At 39.4% G+C, this 27421-nt stretch overlaps 1 protein-coding gene across 8 annotated transcripts in view; it reads right to left on the reverse strand.

Annotated features, from left to right (window-relative positions):
• LOC122557782 (ethanolamine kinase 1-like) overlaps positions 1-27421 on the reverse strand; it is a 498821-nt gene that overhangs the window by 247615 nt on the left and 223785 nt on the right. For all 8 annotated transcript variants that reach the window (XR_006313932.1, XM_043705802.1, XM_043705801.1 and 5 more), the window contains exon 4: positions 2330-2478. Coding sequence is in view for 7 of the 8 variants with exons in the window: in XM_043705802.1 (XP_043561737.1) it covers positions 2330-2478 (149 nt within the window). In the remaining variant the exon portion in view is untranslated. The remainder of the gene's footprint in view (positions 1-2329; positions 2479-27421) is intronic.

Consider the following 27421-nt stretch of genomic DNA (forward strand, 5'->3'; position numbering starts at 1 on the left):
TCTTCCTGAAAATCAATAGTTTTCCACAAGCGATGCAGCAGATATTAGTGCAGCATTACACATGACCATTAGATTAAAGAGAGGCACAGAAAAGGAAAGCACAAAGTGAATGGAGAAGTGTGATTAGTTTTACATGGAAGGTGGGATGATTTGATTCATAAAGTTGGTTTGGAATAATTGTTTTGTGGTTGCATTCTGGCCTAAAGAATGCTGCAATGGTTAATAACATAAATGATTATTTGAAGGTTGGTGAGTGGAGGACTGAGCTTACAACCAAATTCATCGATTACCGTTAATACGGTGAGTGAGGGATTGTGTTGGTTGTCTCCTATTTTATCCCAGCCACTCCCCTTCTTCCTAATCCTCAACTGTTCACTGTATACCTGGTGACAAGCACAGTGCTTTAGAATCACAGAATCCCTACAGTGTGGAAACAGGCCCTTCTGCCCAACAAATCCACACTGACCCTCCGAAGAGTAACCCAGCCAGACCCAATTCCATTACCCTGAACATTATGGGCAATTTAACATGGCCAATTCACCTGACCTGCACATCTTTGGATTGTGGGAGGAAACCCATGCAGACATGGGCAGAATGTGCATACTCCACAGTCAGCTGAGGCTGAAATCGAATCCATGTCCCTGGCGCTGTGAGGCAGCAGTACTGACCATTGGGCCATCGCTTTCATGAGGATAAGATTTGCAGGGTACAGCAATTTACCACAGACCTTACCACTGTTCTGTCAAGCACTGCAAGGCAGCTCAAGAATTGGTCAAGCAGTGGGTAAATTGTTTCAGCTATCCAATATCCTGCTGAATTACATTTTGTGAGCTAGCTTGGTCTAGTTATGAGCATGTTTCCCATTTATGGATTCTTCACAGTTATGACATAGATGATCAGCAAAAAGCCCTTGTCACCCTCTGATTTCTCATGTTGGTTCAAATGTACCTGGCACAGAGCACTATTATAGAACACAGACACCATCACTGTCACTAGCATACTAGGCAATGACATTGCAGATGATCACACACTAACTTGACCTTAAGGGAATGAAATCTTTCCCTATGGTTTGGAAGCAGGCCATTTGGCACATTGTGTCCACACCAGCTCCCTGCAAAGCATCCTATCCAGACTCACTCTCCTTACCCCACCCCCAACCCTATCCCCATAACCATGCATTTCCCAAAGCTAACCCACCTAGCCTGCAGTACATTTTGTGTGAACAATGAACAATGAACATGCCATCAATGATGCCTTTCATTATGTGGACACCTTTAACCCTCATCAAGCTGCTTGCTATGTCTAACAAGAGGGAATAAATTCTATTCAGCTCCCTCTTATGCTACAATGGATGGTGAAATGGGAAATGTTGCAGTCACATGTAAGTTCATGGCAATTCTCTAAGATTCTAGTTGTGGCTGATACAAATGGCAGATTTCAGTGAGAACTTTCTTTGTGAAACTAAGTGGGAGAAATGCTTCTTGAATATCTTTGATAATGTGGTCTCCTACTGGGACAGTTTACTGACACCCGCAGCTCCTCCTTCATTATGAAACATCTGCTCATTTTGCCTTTGTCACTGTTGGAGAACAAGTATACAAACTGCTGCACTCATGTCGAGGAGAGGCAGGCTGTGCACAATCCTTGAAGCCGAGATAAAGTCCTTCAGTCTGGTCCATGCCACTCCCTGTAGACTTCAGCAACTTTAAACAACAGTTCAAACCAACAAACACTTCTACCAGCCTTTGTAAGTTAATCAGCAGCTTACATGAAAATGGTTGCTGCTCCCTTAAAGGCACTGGAAGGGGTGGGGAAGGGAAGAGATGCTGGGTTGGAATTCCTTCCAGCTGCTGAAAACATGTTTGTTTGTGCAGGGTTAAGACAGGGCTGTTAACTGGAAAGGTTTGTTCCAGAGTTGAAGCAGTGCTATCAAATTAGCATTACCCATTAACATCATGACATACCAACTCAGCCTACCTCTGACATGTGCCTCCATGCCCACATGTACAACTTATCCAAGATGGCATCTGCCCCCACCCACATCATATCTGTGGAACCAACTGGCAGCTATAGTACCAAAATTGCATTTTGTGGCTAATACTTTTATATTTCTTCTTTGGAATAACAAATGTCCATTCACTCATATTTCAGATGTCACTTAGCCAACTATAAGCTTTAAAACATATTCATTCTAGCTTGAAATTGTTTCTTTATTAGTCGTTTGTCAAAAATAATTCATTATACATAGTGTTTTGAGACAGTTTGACATAAAAGGCATGATATCAATATAAGCATTATTACTTTCATTTAATAATAATTTTATCCCTACCTTTTGCTTCAATGTAGATTATGTTCTTACACAGTAGATCATTATGGCACAAGACCACTGGGGATTTAATTTGGGAAAGGTGTTCTTTGAGTTTTTCAAATTCACTGACAAGAATGTCAAAAGTTGGCATGTCAGTCATTTCCAGACAACTGGGGATAAAATATACACATACATTCAGTCAAGTGTAAAACAAAATGGACCTCAACGATGACAGTTGCTGGTGTAATTTGCAGCTCTGCATAAAACATTTCAGAAATATAAGTAAACCTATATTTTCAAATCAGAACATACTTTTAATACATTAAATGTTCAAAACAGACATTCATTAGCAAGCAGAAAAATTACAAATATACTTTTTTGGCAATTTAAAAAATTCTATATGGCAAGTGCTGTGCAAATTTTCGATGGTTACAAAACATCATAGTTCTGCATTGGAGCAATTGGATTTTAATTAACCAGCTTCAATAAGTCAATGGTCTCTTTTTTTTAACATTTCTCTTGGTATAGATCATGTTATTATTGTAGTTGCTTTTCAGTTGCACAAGATTATATGTTCACTCACTCATAGAGATGCTGGCCACATTATCTATGTGTGAAAAGTTTCTATATCTATCAGCGTTATGATCTCTTTAATACAGTGGTCACTGTATACTAGTCCACATAATTTAAAATATTTGCATTAAGCTTTTACAAACAGAGTGGTAAACATATTCTTGATTCACTAACCCTTCCTGTCATGTTATGAGATCTCTCATTGCCATCTTATAATACAACCAGGTTCTCAACAACACCAATAAAATCACAGTTACTTAGCCGCCAGAAAGTCACTAGCATCCTGCTTTGTCCCAGGTTTTACTTTTCAGATGTGGACTGAGCTTCATTTTCATAAAATAAAAGGTCCTCAATAAGGATTTTAATTGAGGGTTTTCATCTTTTAAATAAAAAAAATGAATTCAGAACATTTTGTGCACTGTCAAATTCATATGTATAAATATAATTTTCATTATTTCAAATACCTAGTGTTGATATTTAATGAAAGAAAGATGAGCTCAGTTTTACTTGTGTTACGACCCAGGCAACAAACAAAAGACAAATTTCCATCAATATTGAGTTTCCTCCTTAGCTTAGAATTTTCCAAAATGCTTTCCTGGCAGTTACGTTTGACATTTAACCACTATTGTAATGTAGGAAAGAATGGTTGCCACTTTGTTCATAGTAAAACCTCACAAACAGCAATGACATATGTGACAAATGTTATGAAGATGTGGGTGTACTATACTTTTAAGAGAGTAAAAGCTAACAGTGACAGCACCAAGTATTCTCGGTAAGACACAATGCAACATGTGGTCCAACTACTGGGGTAGCTGGTTGCCTGGAAATGACAAAATAGATTTGAATTAGGCCAATCAGTTTAAGTTATACCCCGAAAAAATATTAAATTCCAATCAAGTTTGAAATGAGTATATTGACAATCTCAAAAGCCAATGACACAATCCGATGCTTTGGGCATAATAGCAGGGAAAATTGAACAGTTGGGAGGAGAATTGCCACCAAACTAATAGCTGTAGACTGCTAGTCAGAACTCTCTGAGAGGTACCTGTGTAGAGAAGGAGTTTGCACAGAGAAAAACATCAACACCGATCTGGAGAGCCAATCTACCGACGAAGGTAAAGAGAAGATTCGACTGCTGGTTGGTTTTAAATTTTGGATTTTTCTGTAAATCTTAATTGTGAGCTTTATTAGACTAGTATTATAGAAGGGATGATAAAAGATACATTAGAGAAAGGAATTGTAAATAGTTGTTAGTTAATTATTCTCTGCAATACTTTAAGAAATAAAGTTGTTAAGTTTTCCTTTAAATAGTTCTTGGGCACTCGAATATTTGCAGATTACTGCACAGGATAAAGCTTTTCTGTGTTGCTGGTTTTAAATTAAGCAGGAGGGTTTACCCCGTGTTGTAACACAAAATAATCTGTTCTTGGTGGCATTGGTTAAGAGATGAAGGTTGGCCTTCATCTCTTTGCTCTTCTGCCAATCATGCTAAGATTATTATCAAAGAGATGATAAAACTACCACCATTCCTTATTCCTATACTAGTATAAAAACATATAAATAGGAGCAGGAGTAGGCAATTCAGCTTCCTGAGTCTGTTCTGCCATTTTATAAGATCATGGCTGATCTGGCCTTGGCCTCAATTCACTTCCCTGCCCACTGTTCCACAACCATTCAATCTATTACTGATGGAAAATCTGTCTACCTCCTCCTTAAATTTACTCACTCGTTCTTTCATTTCTACTTTAAGGGATCCTTCATGTCATGAATCTACACTGAGGACTTGGTTAATGATTGGCATCAGTGATATTGCACTACATTACTTGATGGATCTTTAATTCTATGCATACCCCCTCATGGAAGACAACTGTGCTAAGAAATTAAGTAGTTTTTATCTTTATGAACATGCATTGGCCATGTGATAGATGTCGCTTAGGGTCAGACATTGTCAATGTCTTCTGTCATGTTTTGGATACTTTTCCTTGGTGTAGTAGATTTCTTTTGACGATCTGCATCACCACCATGTGTAACAGATTGGAATGCAGATAGTACTGGTCAATTTAAAAAAATCATCAATGGTCTCTGCTGGACTTTATTATCTAAATTTAGTAGCCAGAGTTTGGCTGTTGCTTCAAGCTTTGCTGACAGTTACTCTGAGGATTCTACACTGGAAAACATTTCCTGTAACTCAGTGAAATTTGTGGTTTCCCTTTCTTCCCAGGCTGATATGTGCCTTTTCCTTCTGAGAAAATCGGACTTACACTTTTTTTTACATTTTACATCTGTTCCATTTTTAGAGTGTTTTGCCTCTAAATTGCTTGGTAAGCTTAAATCTTCTGTCATTGACCTAAAACTCATAAATCTGCTTCTAATGCTTGTTTCAATAAAACTTTAGATTTTAGCCCTATCTGTAAAATTTTCTCTCCAGCTTGCTATTGCGTAGTTCATGAGTGTAGCAACGTTCACTGTGGTGGTAAGTATTATTTTCTTCCCTTTTACAGCTTCCGAGCCCAGGCCAGAGCTGGAAATAAAGGTTTTCTACCCTTTCCCTTAGAAACTCAACTTCCATCTGAACAGACATGCATCACTTCTCAACCACTTGTCACCTGGGTCGACTCTCACTGCTTAAATGTGACTTTTTTTGGTCAATAATGGTTTCTCTGCACTTTTGCTCCCCCACCCCTCCTCCCCTAATTTCTGTTGTTTGACCAGCCCTGCTGTTCCTGCTCTCCCAGACAGAACATTTTGGTTGTTTAAAAGAGTCCACAAGCTAACTGATTAGTTGTGCCTTTATTCAGAGAAGTTGCATTGAAGTGACAGTTCTCAGCAGACAGTTCTGTGCTCATTTTCCCTTTGGATTCCCCTGAATTCTTTTCACTGTTGTTCTCTTCAGGACTTTACACAGTCATCATGTCACCATGATATAATAATGATGATAAGTCATGGGTATCTCAGGTAGAAAACTGTAAGCTTTCCTCCTCTTCTGCTCTAGGAGATTTTAAGTTATTTGTAGTGAAGGAATAACCCATAAATAGGTCTCCAGTGAATATCTTAAATTACAGGATAAGGTTTATTACATCTTAAGATGAGGTTCAGAGGAGATTTACTAGGATGTTGCCTGGCATGGAGGGAAAGGTCTTACGAGGAAAGGCTGAGGGACAAGGCTGTTTTCGTTAGAGGGAAGAAGGTTGAGAGGTGACTTAACTGAGACATACAAGATAATCAGAGGGTTAGATAGGGTGGACAGTGAGAGCATTTTTCCTCAGATGGTGATGGCAAGCATGAAGGGACATAGCTTTAAATTGAGGGGGGATAGATATAGGACAGATGTCAGAGGATGTTTCTTTACTCAGACAGTAGTAGGGAGTAGAACACACTACGTGCAACAGTAGTAGACTCATCAACTTTAAGGGCATTTAAATGGTCATTGGATCAGCATATGGATGAGAATGAAATAGTGTAGGATAGATAGGCTTCAGATTGGTTTCATAGGTCGGCGCAACATTGAGGGTCGAAGGGCCTGTACTACGCTGTAATATTCTATGTTCTATTAATATCTATGTACAGGTCACATCACACGAACAAAAAATGAGAAATAGAAGACATAACTGTCTCCAACTACTATGACCCAGAACTGCCTCAATGCTGCTTCACCCTGTGGCTGTGTCACATATCAGAGTGTATGAAACTTCTGCTTACCACATAAATTAACCCTGTCATATCCATTATCTTTTGTAACAGAGACCATATGAGTTCACCAGTCGAGAAAGTAGTCAAATGTGTGATTTAATCCATCACCACACAGCACTTCGCATGGTGTCTGACAATGGATTAAAGCTTGCCTATAGTCCTGCACTGGAATTTCAGTCTAGATTGTGCACTTAAGTGCTGGAGTTGGGCAAAATCCACAATTTTTAACTCAGGGTTGAATGCTACCACTGGGTCAAGGGTTAAACAAAATTTAAAACCTATTTCAAATTGTTGAGCATCAAATTCACAAATCGTAGGTGAAGTAATTCCTTCAAAACATGAAGTCACTGCAATATTGGTATATGATGGTGTGCAAAGAAAATTTATTTTCTTTTTAATGAGCACATTGGAATTCTATTCCATTCCTTGCTCTAAAACATTGTATTAAAGTCAGAAACTGAAGCTGTTGCTTGTTAAATCATCAAAGTAACTGAGATAATTGCTGACAAGGGTTGGCTATTTGGGCAATACAGAGTATTCTTTCAAAGAAGGATGCTAACTTTCTCATCAAAGTCATACTTTTCTTGCTTGCATGATCCTGTCCAGAAAATCATAACTTTTGTGTATAAACTTGTATTTCCCGATATTTATGGCATTTGTACATTTAGCTCCACATCTTTCAGTCATTCCTTAACTTAAAACAGTGTCCCAGCTGGATGTATCAGCTTAATTCAATATTGATTCCATTTTAATTAATATACAAACATATTTTTTTAACTACAAGGCTAATGTCTAGCATTCTAAAACAGAACAGTAAAATAAAACAATGGTGTGCGGATGCTGGAGTTCTGAAACAGGGTTGTATTTAACAATGTTTGTTATCAATCGAGTTAAGCTGTCTATGAAAATTGCTCCATTATGTAATATTTCCTCTTATATCCATGTTAAAACTCATGTAACATCGAGTTGGTATCATAAAACAGAGGGGTGAAATGAAATAATTGAAAGTCATGACATTGATGTTGACAGGTAGTTCTTTTAGGATGACAGAAACATTTTGCAACCAATTACATGGTTGTTTGCTTCCAATATATATTTTGCGCAACTTACTTCACGATTTCTTTTAGACAAAACTGCTACAGCATTAGAAAAGGAACAGCAATCTGCACATATACACAGAAAATCACAGGCTAAGCAAGAAATCTGACACTTGTGAATATTGGTCATATGGTCCTGAAAAACATGAAAGGCATACAAACCAAGAAGTTGCCAGGTTTTGTCTCTGGGCTGCGCTCATTAGTTGTAGTTTATCTTACCACGTGAGCCACAAAAATAAAACCCTACTGCTTATGTCTCCAGCAGTGGAGAGGAAAAACAGAACACAAAGAAGAATAATGAAAAATGTGAAACTTATCTTTTCACCCACTCACCAAAGCTCTATAATTATATTGAAATTTCTACTTGATATTGTGATACTCAATATACAAAAAAAAGGCATATATCTTTCAAATATTTTACCATTTTAAATTCCTCAGGTTTCCTCAGGTCTAGAGGGTGAGGGAAAATATTTAAGAAAGAAAATCACCTTTTGTTTCTGTGTTACATCACCATCTAATGATGTCTATTCTTGGTCAGGTGAGAAGAGTAATATGCTTTGTTTTGTAGTCCTCTGTTATTGAACAGTCAACTTCCTTTTCCTCTGGGGCTGAAGTGGAACTGAAGTGAGGCTATTTGTGGTGTTGCTATTTTTATATCAAGGAGGTGAAGGCCCACTCACTTTAGGGCCAGCCGATTTTCACATTCGTGTAAATCAATGGAAATGAAAGCAGGGACAGTCGCTGTCATGAACAACTGATCTGTCAGGGCACCTTACCACATGAGCCATGTAAAGAAAACTTTCTGGCTGAATCTCCAGCAGTGGAGAGAGAAAAATAGAATACAAAGAAGAAGAATGAAAAACTCCTTTTCATCCACTCATCAAAGCTTTATATTCATAGGAAAATTCCTACTAAAGATATTGTGGTATCTCAAATTAACACAACAAAGACGGACATATCGTTCAAAAATTATTCCATTTTAAATTCCATTAAACTTATTTACAAGGCAACCTGTTAACCTGATATACCATGTAGATGTTTATTTCATTACAGCCAGGTTTATAATGATTTTACCGTCCTTATGTATCTGTGCACATTTTCTTTTCTTCCCTATGGCAACTGAGTCAAAGGATCTTACTGGTATTATACATGTACTTTTAACAAACAGTAAAATAGGCCCTGCTGTGTCAAGCATTGTTCCTTGCCTTGATATCCTCATTACTTTTTATGCCTTTCCCTTTTAAGTAAGAATATCAGACAGCAATTTAAATCTTAAATGCTTTCAATATTTATATTTGGAACAAACAGTTTAAAACATATTATATACAGATGTCTGAATAATGTCAACCAAAATCACTAGAAGGGTAAAAATGTCTTGCACATTCTGCTAATTTTATAGAGATTATACACGCAATCCTTTGAAACAAAACTCTGAATTTGATACATAGTACGAAAGGAAATCTTTCACTCCAAAAACAGAATTTGCAAAAGAATTCAAAACCTTCATGATAATTGGTGAAAATAAGAAGCCACCTCTCTGAACTGTGTTTTAACCTTTCCATAGAAAGAAACAAAAATATCAAAAATCTTCCTTGTGCCTCAGCATTAGCAGTCTGTGATTTTATATATTAACCTTCAAATAATGCTGCCAATGAAACTCATGTACAAACAATTTGACATGTTCCAATAAAATTCTGTGTTCTACTTTAGAACAAGCTTCAACTGTTTTGAAAGGAATGAGTCAATACCTCTAAAATAGTAGCAAAGGAATTTCATACAAATATATTACACATTTGTACGGCAATCTTTACACAATTCACATGTTGAGGCCACTAGAACCAGCCAACATCACTCACTGAAGTCTTGGGAGATGATGATAGTTATTTTTTGATGAAAGCTGTTGGATATCTATTTCAATCACAGAATATTCAAGAAGTTTCAGGCAGGAATTGAGAGAACTTTTTGGAAATTTCTAAATAAATTCTGGATGATTTCAAACTCAGATATGGTTGTTCTATTCTAGTAGCATAAATGTTCCACAAAATCTGATTAAGCGTCAAAAGGACAAGCACGCACATACTATTATATTTATATTCTATTGTGTTCTTAAGTTAATCATGTTAATAATGAGAGTTGCAAGTAGCACATGAATTTGCAGTGGTAAGAATGAATAAATATTAGAAATGCTGCTTGATATGTTGTGTGGACTGACAATAGAAATAATGACTCAGAACTCATTACAATGGTAATACTGGCAAAGGAAGTCATACATTAGACCATAATGTCCCCCACTCCTCCAGTGGTAAATTCACAGCAGTATCTACTGTACATCCAATGTAAATAAAACACAGTGAACAGACATTGGATCAGGAGGAGCACAGATAGTGACTGATACACATTCAAGTTACCAGGGCCTCAGTGGAACATAATAGGGCTATGGCATGGATATGATGCCATGAATCTGAGTCATATTCTATGATTACAGGGCAGTTTTGATTTGCTGAAATTGCGCTGAAATTGTGTAAATGGTTACAACCAGAGGGTTAAACTCCTGGGTGAGAAGGGATGGATTGGATCCTGTCTTTGTTTACTTCACCCCTTAGGCGGTCACAACGGATTCCTTGTGGATGCTTTTCACCCAGACCCAAACGAACTCATAATTAAAACTGTTGTTTTCATTTATATAAACAGAAGAGAATACAGGAAGAAGTATGGTTAGTAAGTTTGCAGAAGACACCAAATTTGTTGGTACAGTGGACAGTGAAGCAGGTTGTCAGCTACGTAGAACATTCCATCTTCTGGAGCTACACCAGCACCACTCCCCACCTCTTCCTCCGCTACATTGATGACTGCACCGGCACCACTTTGTGCTCCCACGAGGTGGTCGGACCGTTCATCAACTTCACCAACACATTCTACCCCGACCTTAAATTCAACTGGCCCATCTCTGACACCTCCCTCCCCTTCCTAGACCTTTCCATTTCCATCCACAAGGACCAACTCAACACTGACATTTTTTATAAGCCCACCAATTCCCACAGTTACCTGGATTACACCCCCTCCTACCCTACCTCTTGCAAAAATGCTATACTGTATTCCCAATTCCTCTGCCTCTGCCACATCTGCTCCCAGGAGGATCAAAACACAATGGATGGCCTCCTTCTTTAAAGACCAAAATTTCTCCTCCCACGTGGTTGAAGATGCCCTCCAACACATCTCATCCATGTCCCGCACCTCTGCCCTTGAACCCCACCCCTCCAACTGCAACAAGGACAGAACCCCTCTGGTTCTCAACCTTCTACCCCACCAACTTCTGCATAAATCATATCATCCGCCAACATTTCCGCCACCTACAAATGGACCCCACCACCAGGGATATATTTCCCTCCCCACCCCATCCGCTTTCCGCAAAGACCATTCCCTCCGTGACTACCTGGTCAGGTCCACGCCCCCTAACAAACCACCCTCCCCTCCTAGCATTTTGCCCTGCCACCGCGGGTATTGCAAAACCTGCGCCCACACCTGCCCACCTTACCTCCATTCAAGGCCCCAAAGGAGCCTTCCACATCCATCAAAGTTTCACTGCACTTCCACACATGTCATTTATTGTATCTGTTGCTCCCGATGCAGTCTCCACTGCATTGGGGAGACTGGACACCTTCTTGCAGAGCGCTTTAGGGAACATCTCCCGGACACCCTCACCAACCAACCCCACCGCCCCATGGCCGAACATTTCAACTCCCCTCCAACTCTGCCGAGGACATGCACATCTTGGGCCTCCTCCATTGCCATTCCCTCACCATCTGATGCCTGGAGGAAGAATGCCTTATCTTCTGCCTCGGGATCCTTCAACCCCAGAGCATCAATGTGGACTTCACCAGTTTCATCATTTCCCCTCCCCCCACCTTATCCCAAATTCAACCTTCCAGCTCAGCACAGCCCTCATGACCTGCCCCACCTGTCAATCTTCCTTTCCACCTATCCGCTCCACCCGTCTCTCTGATCGATCACCTTTATCCCCACCTCCATCCACCTACTGCACTCTCAGCTACCTTCTCCCCAGCCCCACCCCCTCTCATTTATCTCTCCACCCCTGAGGGTCCCAGCCTCATTCCTGATGAAGGGCTTTTATCCGAAATGGGAATTTTCCTGCTCCTCAGATGCTGCCTGACCTGCTGTGCTTTTCCAGCAACATACTCTCAACTCTTATCTCCAGCATCTGCAGTCCTCACTGTCTCCTAGTGAAGGAGGTTATCCAAAAGTACAATGTGATCTTGATCAGCTGGGCTAATGGGCTGAGGACTGGAAGACGGAGTTTAATTTAGATAAATGCAAGGTGTTGCATTTTGATATGGCAAACCAGGGCAGTACCTACACAGTTAATGGTAGGCCTGGGGAGTTTTGTCGAACAGAGACACTTAGGGTTTCAGGTACATAGATCCTTGAAAGTTGTGTCACAGATAGACAGGGTTATTAAGAAGACATTTCACATGCATGCCTTCATTGCTCAGATCATTGAGTGTAAGAGTTGGGACATCATATTGTGGCTGTACTGGACATTGGTGAGGCCACTTTGGAGTTTTGTGTACAGTTCTGGTCGCCCTGCCATAGGAAGGGTATTATTAAATTGGAAAGGGTATAGAAAAGACTTACAAAGACTGGAGTGTTTGAGTTATAAGGAGTGGCTGGATAGGCTGGGACATTTTTCCCTGGAGTATAGGCGGTTGAGGGGTCATCTTATAGAGGTTTGTAAAATCATGATGGGCATAGCAAAGGTCTTTTTCCGAGGGGAGCTCAGAACTAGAGGGCATAAGTTTAAGGTGAGGGGGAAAGTTTTAAAATGTACCTGAGGGGCAGCTTTTCACACAGAGGGTGGGGCATTCATGGAATGAACTGCCAGAGGAAATGATAAATGCAGGTACAATTAAAATATTTTAAAAACATTTGGACAGGTACATAAATAGAAAAGGTTTAGAAGGATATGGGCCAAATGCAAGCAAAGGGGACTAGTTTAATTTGGGAAACCTGGTTGGCATGGACGAGTTGGACTGAAGGGTTTGCTTCTGTGCTGTATAAATCGATGACTCCAGGCGTCAATTTTAGCAAGCTGAATTAAGGCAAAAAAGATGAGTTTATTAATTCCTAAACATGAAAAGATCTAAATTGGAACACACATGCACAAATTATAAATAAGAGGTGAGTCAGAAATGATAAAAGTTAAAAAGTAGATAAACAGATTAGTCTCTGATTTGTTTGCAAAATGAGGATAGTTAGGGCTGTTGCAGGGACGTTACTGGCAGTGTTGATATTAGTGGTTGAACAGATAGTTTCATGAAACTTAGTTTTGCAGATTGGTTGAACTTCAGTAGTTTTGACTCTTTTAGACTGTGATTCTATTGCAATATTCAAAATGAAACAAAGTCCTTGTGTTATTCTGTTTCTTCTTGTCTGGGTACTAACTAGCTTATTTCTGGCTCTCAGTACAGGGCTGATAACCATACTCTTCACAGCAAATCTTATGCTTGGAGCTACATTGCTAAACAGGAGAACATTCATGTTATAGGGAAGGCAGTAATTTCTTTTAACCCATGTCCTTTTGTATTCCTCAAAGGGAACAACACAAAATGTGACTGCCGTTTGGGATATAAACCACCAGAGCTGTGTTGCTGTTGAACAGGGGGACCATCAATCCCTTGTTATCTTTGTAGTCTTTGGAAATCACAATCCAGCCTGTTCTGACTTGTTTCCTCCCCTTTCTGAAATTGTGCTGCTTAAAGTTCCCTTTGCATTTCTAAATATGACATTCCATGGGTATCTCTTTCTCTCTCTCTCTCTCTCTCCAGAGAAAAACACTTAACTTACATCTATCATTGTTTCTGTCTGTCAGGTGGATTTCAAAAAACACATTTCAGAACTACAGACAGAGTCATACAGCATGGAAACAGACCCTTGAGTCCAACTTGTCTGAGCTGACCAGACATCCCAATCTGACCTAATCCCATTTGCCAGCACTTAGCCCAATCTCTAAATCCTTCCTATTCATATATCTATCCAGACGCATTTTAAATGCTGTAATTGTACCCAACTCCACCAATACCGCTGGCAGCTTGTCCCACGCACATCAGGACCTTTTTAAGTATTTCCCCTCTTATCTTAAACCTATGCCCTCTAGTTTTAGAGTCCCTTACTTGAGGAAAAAGACCTTTGCTATTCACCCTATCCATGTTCAACATGATTTTATAAACCTTCATAAGGTCACCCCTCACCCTCTGATGCTCCAGGGAAAACAACCCCAGCCTATTCAGTCTTTTACTCTTACTCCAGCCTTCCAGTTCCAGATTTATCCTTGTAATTCTTTTCTGCACCTTCTCAGGTTTAACAACATCTTTTCTATAGAAAGTTGACCAGATTGTACACAGGATTCTAAAAGCGGCTTCACCAATGTCCTGTTCAGCACATGTGACATCCCAATTCCTATATTCAGTGTTCTGACCAATGAAGACAAGTGTGCCAAATGCCTTCCTCACCATCTGTGATTCCACTTTCAAGGAACAATGCACCTGCAATCCAAGGTATCTTTGTTTGGTAACACTCCCCAGAGCCCTAGCATTAACTGCATAGGTCCTGCCATTGATTTGCCTTACCAAAATGCAATGCCTCACATTTATGTAAATTAAACTTCCACTCCACGCCAATTGACCCATCTAATAAAGGTCTCATTGCACTTAGAGATAACCTTTCTCACTGTCAACTAAACCATTTAATTTGGTGTCAACTGCAAACTTACTAACCATACCCTGTTTATTCACATCCAAATTATTTACATAAGTGACAAAAAGCAGTGGACCAGGTACCAATCCTTATGGCATGAAAATATCCATAATACTTTGGGTTTCTGATGTGTAGTCAAGGAAAAAAACATATAAATCAGGTTTAAGAAGAGACCCATCTGGTAAGTGATGTCTCCCAAATTGCATGAGATCTTGAGTGTTGTTTCATTGCAGGTTGGATTCAGGCTTATCGTACTTGCTGAATAAATATTAATTAAGGCAGAAAAAGAGCTGTGATAATTAGCTGCTTAAAATTGTTGGTGAGGGTATCTGTGGATCAGCTGAAGTCCCATTAAGTAATACAAACCATGGCATAAGGTGAGAGATGACTAAATTACACAATAACCTCCTGGAATGACTACAACATAAAATACAGAACATACAATGAGCAAGATTTCAGCAAATTCAGGCCAGCCTGATTAACATCTTAAGGTTATGTGCAACACAGGCCTGGATTTTCCTTGAGTTCAAGACTGAAAACAGCAATGTATGTTTACCTTAACTAATTCTAACAAACATGTTATAAAAACACTATCTTAATTTCACTCCACAGCAAAAGTAATACCTTGAATTGTGATTTCTAATCAGTAGGATATGGCACCCAAAGTATTCAACCAGATAGCAAGTGACTAGGCTTTTTAAACTAATGAAGCATGTCCATCTGGGTATTTATTGCCTTTTTGGGTGGAGAGGAGTTAAAGAATAGCTGTGCATTCTGAGCATCAAAAGTGTTTTTTCTCTTTCTTCTCATTTGATGAGTTTATGTGCTCAAGATAGGAGATATTGATGCTGGGAGTGGAAAACATTTGCAGTTTTAGCATCTTGTGTCCATATGAAGCACTCCCCAGTAAACAAGGTCAGAGGTCAGATGGAAGCTAAGGGATTTTTTTGCTGCCACAGAAAAGCTCTTGAGGAGCATTTTCATTTTCCAAGCTAGCCATGCTTGTAGCCTTTGAGCAACACTGGGAATTAGTGTCAAACTACCAACACTTTGATGTTGCGCCCAGGAGAACATAAGTAGTGATTAAATGGGGAAAAGAAATTAATTTTGTGTGGAACCACTAACCACCAAAAGTTTTTGAAAATTTTGTCAGTACACATTGCCTATCTCAGATTGATGCCTGTGCCTAGTAATTTATTTGGAAATCAGGACAGGCTAGAAGTTAGTTCCACTGTTCATATGGAACACACTAAAAGGTTAATCTGCGAGTCTCACTTTAGGGATTAATTTATTGCCTCAAGAGGTTATTATTTAGTGAGGTTTACATCAAAAGCCCATACAGTTGATTAATTAGACATTCAAACAAGTTATTACAATATTAATATAGAGATTCTTAGAATAACAACAACTGATTCATCTGAAATAAAGAGGAGATCTATTTACAGCCAGAATATGCCTTTTCAAACATTATAGTTACTAACTCTCTCTTCCTGTCACTAGGAACTATCTCATCTGTTAGATATTTTCACCAATGATTGTTTCTTTTTCACATATTTTCCAAATCTCTGTCATGTGCTGACAATGTGATATTCCCATTTGCATTTTAAAACTTTGACCTCAATTGCAATCCAAATACAAAACTACTTATCCTTGAACATTCCAAATCTTTACCTACCTTCCCTTCATCTCCAGCTTTGAGTTTCTCCAATCAGATTCCTGCCCATGCCTCAGCACTGAAATTGAGCTTATCAAAGTCACCAATGATCTCCTCTGTGACTGTGGTGTGTTTATCCTTCCTCAGTCCCCCAGCTTTCATATGGTCCTCTTATACCAAATCTCCAACACATTTATGCATTGACCGCCAAGTGGAGTTGCTCTCAGGTGGCTCTGCTCTTGCTTATCCAACTGTGGTTATGAAATCTCCATAAAGCATCTCTCTTTCTGAACGTTGTGATGTTTATGTTGATGCTCACTTATTACTTTGGGCTCAGACTGGGGCAACTCTGACAAAGAAGTACACAAAACCATTTTCCAAATTCAACACAAATTTCAAGTGGACTCTATGTTAATACCAAGTATCTCCCAGAAATTCTCAGCATTTGTAGATGAAATCAGGTTTATTATCTTTTTAAAAGTAGTGCAAATTGTTCACTTTACAAATAATTGCAAGAATGAACATCTCTTCATGTCATTGATTAGCAATGTGAACACATCCTAAACCATTGGACTCGGCAGTTGCCCCTTCAGCTATTACCCTCACAATCATATAAACAAAAACAATTTATATTAATACAGTGCAATGTCCCAACACACTTCACGGGAGCATAATCATGAATAATTATCATGAACCGCAATATTTAGAATAATTAACCAAATGTTAGGAAGGAAGAGAAGGCAGAAAGATTTTGAGAGAAAATTTCGGTTCTTAGGGGCGAGACAACTTCAGGTACATTAATCAGTGGTTAACGTAGAGAACACTCAAGATGTCAAAACTGGAGGAGCACTGATATTTCAAATGTGTGCTGTGTTGAAGGAATTGACATATGTAGGGGAATGGAAGACGATGATTTTAGTCTTTGCAATATTTAGTTAAAGGAATTTTTTCTTCATCAGTTACCAGATCTCAAACAGTCTGACAATTTAGGGAGAGTGGAGGTGGTGGTGAGCTAGCAATGGGTATTGCAGCAAACATCTGGAAAGTGGTGCTGTTTTTATTTGATGCTGCTCAGGGATAAAGCATGGAGGAGAAATAATAGGGACGCCAGTTGTAATGGGGGGGGGGGGGGGGGAGGTGGGAATGGATGAGAAATAATTGCAGGTGAATCTCTGGCTACAGTGAGATAAATAAGAATGGAACCAGGTAAGTTAGATCCTAACTAACTGAATGATGCCGGTGATGAGTTGGCAGAAGATGGTTCATTGAAAAGGAAGAGGATGACTCTTTAACTTTGTCATAGAAATGTGTCATGTGTGACTTCAACAAGAGCTGATTCAGTCCTTTCAGGGAGGAACCTAGTTGGAGAACTATGGTGATATTACAATGGTGTTACAATATCTTACATCTGCCTCCTATTTTGCACTTGATTAGCACTGATTCAGTAAAGTACTGTGCTGATTCTGAATGTCAGTTCATCAATAAAGTAGTCAAACTGTGATAGTTTAGATTAAAAACATTCTCAAATAACCAAAAAGGAAACTAAATGATCTGCAACAATTGACAAACAGCCTCTCTTAAAAAGAACCGAAAAGCTTGGGTGTTTCATATATTGCAGGCTTACATATTGAAATTGAGCTAAGGGTTATATATTACTTTGCAGTGCGAGCAGCAAAAACAACACAATGAAGAATGCATATCCTTTTGCAGTATTGGTTACTTTATTAACAAGAAATTGTGCTCAACATCTGTTACCAGTTATCCCATTCCCCAGTCTTAACTGGAAAAGAGAAGAATATGATGTAGGTATGTGTAGGAGATCTATAGAGAGAAAGTGATGATTAATCTTGGCAAGACAAGCAATCCATTTTTCTACTTCATTGCCTGCTCTCCTCCACATACCTAAGGTTACCTACAATAAAGCAGGAGCAGGCACATTTATCCATTTTAAAGTGCTTGGGCAGTGATGTCAGGAAGACAAAACAGTTCCATTTTAAGTTTCTAGAGGCCGACTATTTAAGGCAATGATAGTAGAGTCATTTGGTAATACAGAACTTGAGTATTGTTGGAAAAAGGCACATTTGGTCAAAGTCTTTTTGTCTTGCACTCATTATTGGTATTTTTGCAGGTGTCCTAATGAATGCAAGGTGAAACCTTTTGATAAAATGTCTCTTTTTTTCAGCAGAATTCTCATTCCAAGAAGTAAATCTGATGTGTCTGGGATGAATTTCGTTAAAGCTCAATAATCACAGTCCTGGTAGAGCTCCATTTGTTAACAGATGGCAATGAAATCAACATTCAACCAGATCCCTAACAAATCAGCACTTAGACAGGAAACATCCAAAACTGTCCTCAGATACACAGATAAACATCAATAGAATGTAACTTCTGCTTCTATCTTATGAGAAATAAAAAGAATAAAAGAGTTGTGCTGTGCTACAGGTGGAACAAGGTGTTCACCACTTAGTGCAAAAAACTCAAAATACCAGTGAGAAGTCATGTTTGATACTAAGGTTCTATGGGACAAAAAGAAGGCAATTAAAATCTCATGTTATAGTGTAATCTTTCATCTTTGTTCATTCAGTATTCCAATTCAAGGAAGAGCATGGTGCTCTTCTGTTGGCCTACAAATGTTTGTTCCTCAGAACTTTTGAAACATCAGTGTGTTTTTTCTGCTTTCTGTAGATGCTCAATAACTTGTGTGCATTTTCAGTGTTTTCAGCTGTGATTATAATATTTCATTTTCAGATTTAAACACAAAACTAATCGGTTTTATCTCGATGACTTGGGAGAAAGTTTCAGTGAAAATCTGAAAACAGCTATTCAGCATGTACAGATACACATAGTTCTTTCCTGGGATCAAACGTTGAAAACAATGTGCACAAAATTTGGTTTCTTGTCTGTTTCCTTACATAACTACAGATCGTAACCCCAGATTGCCTACAGACATATCAAACTTTAATGAAAACATGTTTTGTTTTCCAAACAGGGACATACAGCCAAAAGTTGACTGTGGATGTAAATTCAGTGGCGCCTGAAATGTGACACTCTAGAAAGACACACCTGATGAGATGTCAGAGATGCTTCAAAGGGACAATATGAAAAGTAATAAACTGTACTTGTAATCTCCTAGTACTATCTCATACTGTGAATATGTTAGTAAAAGAAAAAGAACTCTGGGTAAGAGACATATTTGCATTTCCCTTTCAAGAATACATAGCAACAGGAGTTTAAACTGAGCTTCAGTTCTGGTCTACATGCATTAGTAGTCTGATGCCTCCATGTGTCGTTTAGAATCATAGAACCCTGACAGCGTGGAAACAAGCTCTTTGGCCCAACAAGTCCACATCAACCCTCTGAAGAGTAACCGATCCAGACCCATTCCCCTCCTCTATTACTCTACACTTACCCCACAAATGCACCTAACCCACACATCCCTAAACACTATGGGCAATTTAGTGTGACCAATTCACCTAATATGCACATCTTTGGATTGTGGGAGGAAACCCATGCAGACACAGAAAGAATATGCAAACTCCACATAGACAGTCAGCTGAGGCTGGAATTGAACCCAGGTCCATGGTGCTGTGAGGCAGCGGTGCTAACCACTGAGCCACTGTGCCAGCCAGATGCTGTAAAATGGTTTTAGAATGCTACAGGGATTGCAGGCCACAGAACAGTGACTTAAACATCCCTACACTTCAGGTAAAAGGAACTCTAACTCTGAGTGCTGCCAATCAGTCACTGCTAAGGATGAAAGGGTTTCAATCAACCTACAGAGCCAAGATTCTCAAAATGACTATCCGACTCCCAACGTTCACTGGAATGGCCCCAATGTTCTACTGTCCATTTTCCCAAAGAACTCAACCATATATCTTTTAAATTTCTTTTAGACGCCCCCTCTTATTTCTAACTTGTGTTTATGTGTGTTATGTTGTTAATTATTCTCACGTTTAGTGTTCTGACAACAGATCAGAAACACAAGATGCTAAGCTTTATAAATTTGTAATTCCAAAATGTGTTTTTTTTTCAAAAAACAGGGTTGATGCAGCCAATAATGACTGCTGATGTAATTTAAATGGTTGTCTGGAGAGAAAGAGACAGACAGACAAACAGAGCTAGAGACCCATGGAATTTCACACTTGTGATGAGAGGGAACATCAAACAATAGCACTTCAAAAGTAGTCCAAGAAAGAAGTCAATATAAAATGGATTGTGATCTCCTATGATTAAAAAATTTAAAAAGAACTGACAATTCCTGATAAACAGCAAACCACCTCCAGCAGATTATGTCTGAAACTGCAGAAAAATACTCAAAGTCAAGAGTTAAGAAGCCAGTTTTAATTCTGCTCAAATGTGCTTGTGTGACTGAATGCTGTCACATCACAGTGGAAGAACTAACTCCAGATTAATCTTATGTTGCCGGTAAATGGACTCTATCACTCTGGCTGCTGTAAAAGAACTTTAAAAAACCAGGACAACATTACAACTCTCTCTCACCCTAAATGCTGGAATTTAATCACAGTCAAAATGAGTCAGAACTACAAAATCATTTTAAAAATCTGCAAAACCAAATATTATGACTGCTCAATTGTCAATTTCAACATTAGCACCCATCACAACAGTCACAATGTTCAATTACCTGTTCTTCACGAAAAAATCAGAATGATTCATACATTTGTTTTGTTTTAACTTCTATCATTTAGACTCACCTCTTACTTCTAACATACGTGTATGAAAGTTGAATTTATATTTCTTCTTACATGTAGTTATTAATAAAAACATCATTTTTGTTAACTCAAGAAAGCCTGGCTAAATTGCCTCTTTTATGAAGCATATTTTGTTTCAGTCTGGGAGTAAACCAACCAAGGGGTGGGTGAATAAAGAAGGAGAGCCAGTTTACCACTCCTCACCCAAGAGCTTAAAGGCTTGAGCTCGTCTGTCTGGAATCATAAATTGTGGAACTTCGCCCAGGCACTGCTCATAGCATTCTGCAATGTCCAGAAAATTTTAACAAGTGACTGTAATGTAATAAAAGGAGTTGGACATGTTGGTCTGTCATGAGGCGGATTTCCATAAATCCAATTGCACAATCCCTCTTGATTTCCATTCCTCTTTTTCTCTGAAATTCATTGGATTGCAGAGTTGTGCTCAGTTCCTTGCCTAGGGAATCTCAGTCTCACTCTATTTAACAGTAATGTCACACCTTTAATGGCAAAATGATCCCAAGGTATCATACAATAGCAATTATATCTGACACTAAACCATATTAAAGAGATATTTAGAATGTGGAGTCAGGGGGAAGATTAGATTGCTAGTTGGTTAAAAGACAGAAAACAGGAAATAAAAGGTAGCTATTCTGGTAGAAGCAAGTAGGAAGTGATGTTCCACAAAGATTCTGTCCACTCTCCACACTGATTCCATATGGAACCATTGCTATTCATAATTGACATGAGCAAATGGGTCTTTTAAATCTAAATGTAATTTCTAATATTTGCAAGCAATGATGAACTATGGAGCATAGTCAATACTGAGAACTGCAACAAAGTGTAGAATAATATTAATGAATCCGTAAAGTGGGCAAATGATTAACAAATGGATTTCAGGACGATGGAAGTGAGTCAGTTCATTTGATAGGAAGCATATAGAGATTGCTTCTTACTGCAAGTCTAAGTTGGAGAGAGAAGTAGAAGGGACATTGAAGTAATCCAAAGAAATAGTGGTACTGTTGCAGGTCTAATAATCTGGATGAGCCTGGTAATGTTATGGGGATTCTGGTTCAAATTCTACCACAACAGAATCCCAGCACAAATTTGAATTCAATAAAAGTCTGGAATTTAAATTTTAATGATGACCATGAAATCATTGTCAACTATGATAAATTTCTATCTGGTTCACTAATGTGCTTTATGGAAGGAAAATTTCCATCCTTACCTGGTCTGGCCTACATGTGAATCCACACCCTGGGTAATGCGATTGACTCTGAACTGCCTCTGAAATGACCTAGCAAGCCATTTAATTGTGTCAACCACGAGAAAGTCTTTAATAAAGAATGAAATCAGACACACCAACTGGCATTGTCCAAGGCACTGGAAACAATTATGATGAACTTAGACTTCCTGAGCTAGAAAAGTGCTCCTTACCAAAATGTGGGAAACTGTGCCAAAATTGGGAAAGCTGCCTCACAGGCTAATCAGGCAATTGCTTTCATAGTTATACAAACACTATGTCTTAATTATACCATCCCTCAGTATGTATTGTAGAAGAGCAGAGATTTAAAAAAATCTGCAGATGCTCGAATCCCAAATAGACAAGTAGGAGGCTAGAAGAACACAGCAAACCAGGGAGTATCAGGAGGTGGAGAAGTCAACATTTTGGATATAACACTTTTCCAGGAATGGAAGTGGGGATGAGGGGAGCTGCAGATAAAGGGGAGGGTGAAGGTCTATGGTGGTAGACGGGTAGAATGGTGAGGTAGGTGATAGGTGAATACAGGTGGTAGGTACGATTTGGTTGGTCGATGGGAGGAATGAATTCGGTTGGTAGCTGGAAGGAAGGGTTAGTCAGAGGGATAGAAGGGAAGAGGTGAGGCTGGAAAGGGAGTCAGGGGATGGGTAGAAAAGTTATTTCCCAACAGAGGTAGTGGCATAATGGTATACAGTTAGGCGGGAGTTGAGCTGGGAATCTTCAAATTGACTCTTCTGGTGTACTGTGTCTAGTTGTGGTCACTCTTTCATAGGAAGGACATTATTAAGCTGGAGCGGGTTTAGAAGAGCTTTACCAGGATGTTGTCGGGTATGGGACATTTGATTTATTAAAAAAAGGCTGGATAGGCTGGGACTTTTTTCAGATGAGCATAGGATGTTGAGAGGTGATCTTATAGAAATTTATAAAATAATGAGGGTATAGATAGGGTTAATGGTAGGTATGTTTTCCCTAGGCTGGCAGATTCCAAAACTAGGAGTCACATTCTTAAGGTGAGAGGAGAGATTTTCTTATACAGAGGATGATTTTCTTGTGGAATGAACTTCCTGAGGAAATGGTGGTTTGGGCACAATTGCAATGTTTAAAGGATATTTGGATAAGTACATGATAGGAAAGTGGTTGGAGGAATATGGACCAGAAGCAGAGAGGTGGGACTGGTTTTGTTTGGGATTCTGTTCTGCATGGACCATTAGACTGAAGGGGAATACAGATGTATTCCTGATGAAGGGCTTTTGCCCGAAACATCGATTTTCCTGCTCCTTGGATGCTGTCTGAACTGCTGTGCTTTTCCAGCACCACTCTAATCCAGAATCTGTTTTCCAGCATCTGCAGTCATTGTTTTTACCCATTACACTGAAGGGTCTGTTTTTCAGTATGACTCCATGACTCTATCGCTATATGACTACAGACCCCATCATCGTTTCTTGGCAATAGGTCAAACATGGGCAAGGAAATTTCCTGCAGATGAATATGTTCCACCCCCCCCCTCCCCCCACCCTTGGCTCACCAATCTGCCAGCTTAACATCAAGGCTGAATTTGACCAAACGTGGCATCAAGAAACCTCAATAAGCCTTGAGCCAATGGGAATCAGAGGCAGGATTATTTGCTGGTTAGTGAGATCTGGCACAAAGGAAGATGGCTGTGATTGTTGGAGATCAATTATCTCAGCTCCAGGACATCTCATCAGGGTTTCTTCATGGTGGTGTCCTAGGCTTAGCAATCTTTAGCTGCTTTAGCATTGACCTGCCAGCATCATAAGTGCAGTAGTGGATGTTTACTGAAGACTGTGCAATGTTCAGCATCTTTCACAACTCCTCAGATGCTGAAGCAGTCCATGTCCACCTTCTGACTCCCCAAAGCCTATCCACCATCTACAAGGTACAAGTCAGGAGTGTGTTGGAACATTCCCCACTTGCCTGGATGAATGCAGTTCCAACAACACTCAAGAACTTGACGCCATTCAGGGCAAAGTAATCCACTTGATTGGTACCACATCCATAGGCGTTCAGGTTCTCCACCACTGATATTCAGCAGCTCCAGTACCACCTACAAGATGCAATGCATAAATTCTTGAAGCCTCCTTAGTGAGCATCTTCCAAACCACTTCTATCTGGAAGGAAAAGGGCAGCATATATGGAACACCACCATGCACAAACTCCCTTCCAAGTCATATACCATCCTGATTCGGAAATATATTATTACTACTTCAGTGTCACTGAACATCCTGGTGCTCTCTCAGTAAAGGGGCATTGTGAATCTACCTACAGCAAATGGACAGCAGAAGTTCAAGTAGACTGTTCATCACCACCATTTCAAGAGCAACTAGGGATGGCCAATAAATGCTGGTCCGGCAGTGACACCCAAATCCCATGAACGAATAAAAGAAAGTATGTCAATTAGGAAAAGCCATGCCACAGGTTAGCAAGGCTACAATAATGAGTAAACTAAACATTAGGCTTTGATTTCTCAAGGGATCAAATTAAAAGGTGGTTAATTAAGGTATGTTAAATATGTTTGTTGTCCAGCCAAGGTTTCACTTTGTACAGTGTGTTGTTCTGCTTGTCATATTATAAAAAGAGTATTGAGGCACTAGAAATGTTGCAGAGAAGGTTTATAATATATTTACAAATGTATGGGTACACATATCAGGATAGGACAAACAGACCGAGCCACTTTTCTCTTTAAAGAAACAGACTGAAGTGTGACCTAATAGAGGTGGAGCAGTTATGTAACATTATGAAACAGTGAGAATGTTTCCTCTTGTGTAATGAGTATAACAAGAAACCATCAATATTAACTTGTCACCAAGAAATGCAATAGGCAATTCAGAAGATTTCTTTTGCTAAAGAATGATGAAAATGTGTAACTGGCTGTTAAATGGAGAGGATAGTGTAGATGCCTTCAAATTTACTGAGAGCTAAAAGAACACGTAAGAGAGAGAGTTTTAATGATTGATTTGGATGAGGAGAGCTGTTATGGGCTTCAAGCACAGCATTGATTTTTGCAGTGTCTGATTGCCTGGGTGAAAGGCCTGGAAAACTAACAAAACTTAGAAATGAACATACTGGTCAGAGTGGACCTCCACTTTGAAGTAACACCAGTTTCTGTTTTTTCCTTCATGGTATCATCTGCAGTAAATGTGCCCTTGTGTCCATCAAAAATGCCACATGATTATTTAATTCAGATGCATTCTTGAGACAAGTTTTTTAGTGTAGTTTGAGCTTCGATGGAAACTTGAGTGCCCAATACAAGCATATGTTTGTTAAATGACTTGTGTCAGAACCCAGCAGGTCAAAAGCCATCTGACTCAGGGAAGGAAACATCAGACCTAGCTTTAATAGATATCATTAAAACATTACTACAGCACAAGTGGGTCTTGATAAGGGTGGACCAGAAGAATTCACTTATGATTATCTTGGAACTTAGGGCTGAATTTTCATTAAAGTTCTTTTCTTATGTTCTTATTACTGGATTGAAAGATTATGGAGAGCAGGCAGGAAAGTGGAGTTAAGTCTAAGGTAAGATCTGCCATGATCATATCAGGTGGTGGAGCAGGTTCGAGGAGCTGAAAGACACTTTCCTGCCTGCTCTCCATAATCTTTCTTGCCTCTACTGCTCATAGTTTTTCTATTCTTACCAATACAAAAACAGAAGTGGCTTATTTGTGAGTCTTTTATGCATGAACAGTAATAAAGGCTTGGATTTTCCCATTTGAAGTTAAAGAATGGCAACAAGTGAGTTTCATGGCATAATTTCCAACATTATCAGTATAATTTACCATTATTTCATGGCCTGGGGTGTCTTATCTCACACAATCTTGTACTTCCCACTTCATTGTTTATGAAAGTGAGATGGTGGACACATCATTCCACAAATCATATTGTGCACAAGACAGAAGAGCTTGACATTGCTGGGACCTTCTGGCTTCCAAGGCTCTGGTGTCATATTTAAAAGTGAGTTGGATACCACTTCAGATGTTGCATGCGTGAAACTACTCTTTACAACGTAGTGTTCACTTCTAAAGTGTCAACACATAGTACAAAAGAAAAATAAACTGGATACTCAGTACATGCAGAGAGATCTTGGGGTGTTAGCAGACAGGTTGATAGAGAGGCACATAAAAGACTAAAATGAAGGTGGAGGATTCTTTCAACTTTATTGTAATGTTTCCAGCATGGAATACCTGGTTGTCTCTGTGGATATCATGTAGTTGCCTTGAAGACCCAGGTCTGGCAGGATGTTCAGTGGCTGCCAGGAATAGTAAGGACCCCCAGGACAAGCAGATAGTATCACCTAGCAAGGGGAGTAGTCTGACAGACTGAAAACAACATGAGTGGGGAGTCCATACTGAGAGGTGCCTCTTGTAGTTGTTCTTACTTTGGAGCAGTGGTATTAACTGATTGGTGAGTACCAGCCTTCCTGCTAATTTGGACTTGAATAGGACTAGCTCTGTGACTGACTGAGGGGTAACCCTTCAAAACCACTTTCAGCACACTGAACAGTTCTCCCCTTTGACTTTCACACATTGCCATTTTCTTCAACAGCATGCTGCAGTTCTGACACTGATGCTGCATTGCACCACAGAGTGACACCTCTTCACTCTTTGCATGACTGGTACATTTACTCTTCAGTGCTCCTCACTGCCTCCAAACTGCCTACCTCTCCTTTTGTGATAGAAACTCAGTGCTAATGAACTTACATGCTAAAAAGCTAACTAAAAACCAGAGGACATCTGGCTCCATGTCAATATAAAATATGGCTGGCAGTCCCTCAGTGCAAACTGACCTGCTACAAACTGGAAGTCTTAATTTCCCTTACCTCTGAAGTTCCTACTGGAAGCCCTGAAATGGTGGCTGTGATTGGCCAAGAATGAGCATGGTGTTACTGGTGAACTGATGTTTTGCCAAGTTATATGGATGAAGAGTCCAGGATGAGCATTCAGTAATGATGAAGTCACCTTGTACCAAAGATTCATTTCCATTCAAGGGAAAGCTAGCTAGCCAGAACAGCCACTCCATAACTGCAATAGGTACTGACAGTAAAAGTCACCAGGTACCTGCTCTGTTATATCAGTTGAGTTTTTACACCATTGAGTTTATCATTTGCAGGTGTGCATTGTGACCCTGCCCAGTTGCAAAAATAGTGAGATGCAAATGCATGGAAAGAAAACTCTCAACACCTAGTAATGAGATTCTGAAGTTGCTATCAAAGGACGTAAGTGTTTTTCTTGATATGGAGAATCTGACTTTTGGAATCTCATTCAGTTAAGTCACTTCACTCGCCCAACATAACAAAGGGACAAGGTAAAATCTGCTCCTATTCAGTTACTATATTCTGAAATC

This window comes from Chiloscyllium plagiosum, chromosome 16 (genome assembly GCF_004010195.1).
Source record: "Chiloscyllium plagiosum isolate BGI_BamShark_2017 chromosome 16, ASM401019v2, whole genome shotgun sequence".
Taxonomy (NCBI): domain Eukaryota; kingdom Metazoa; phylum Chordata; class Chondrichthyes; order Orectolobiformes; family Hemiscylliidae; genus Chiloscyllium; species Chiloscyllium plagiosum.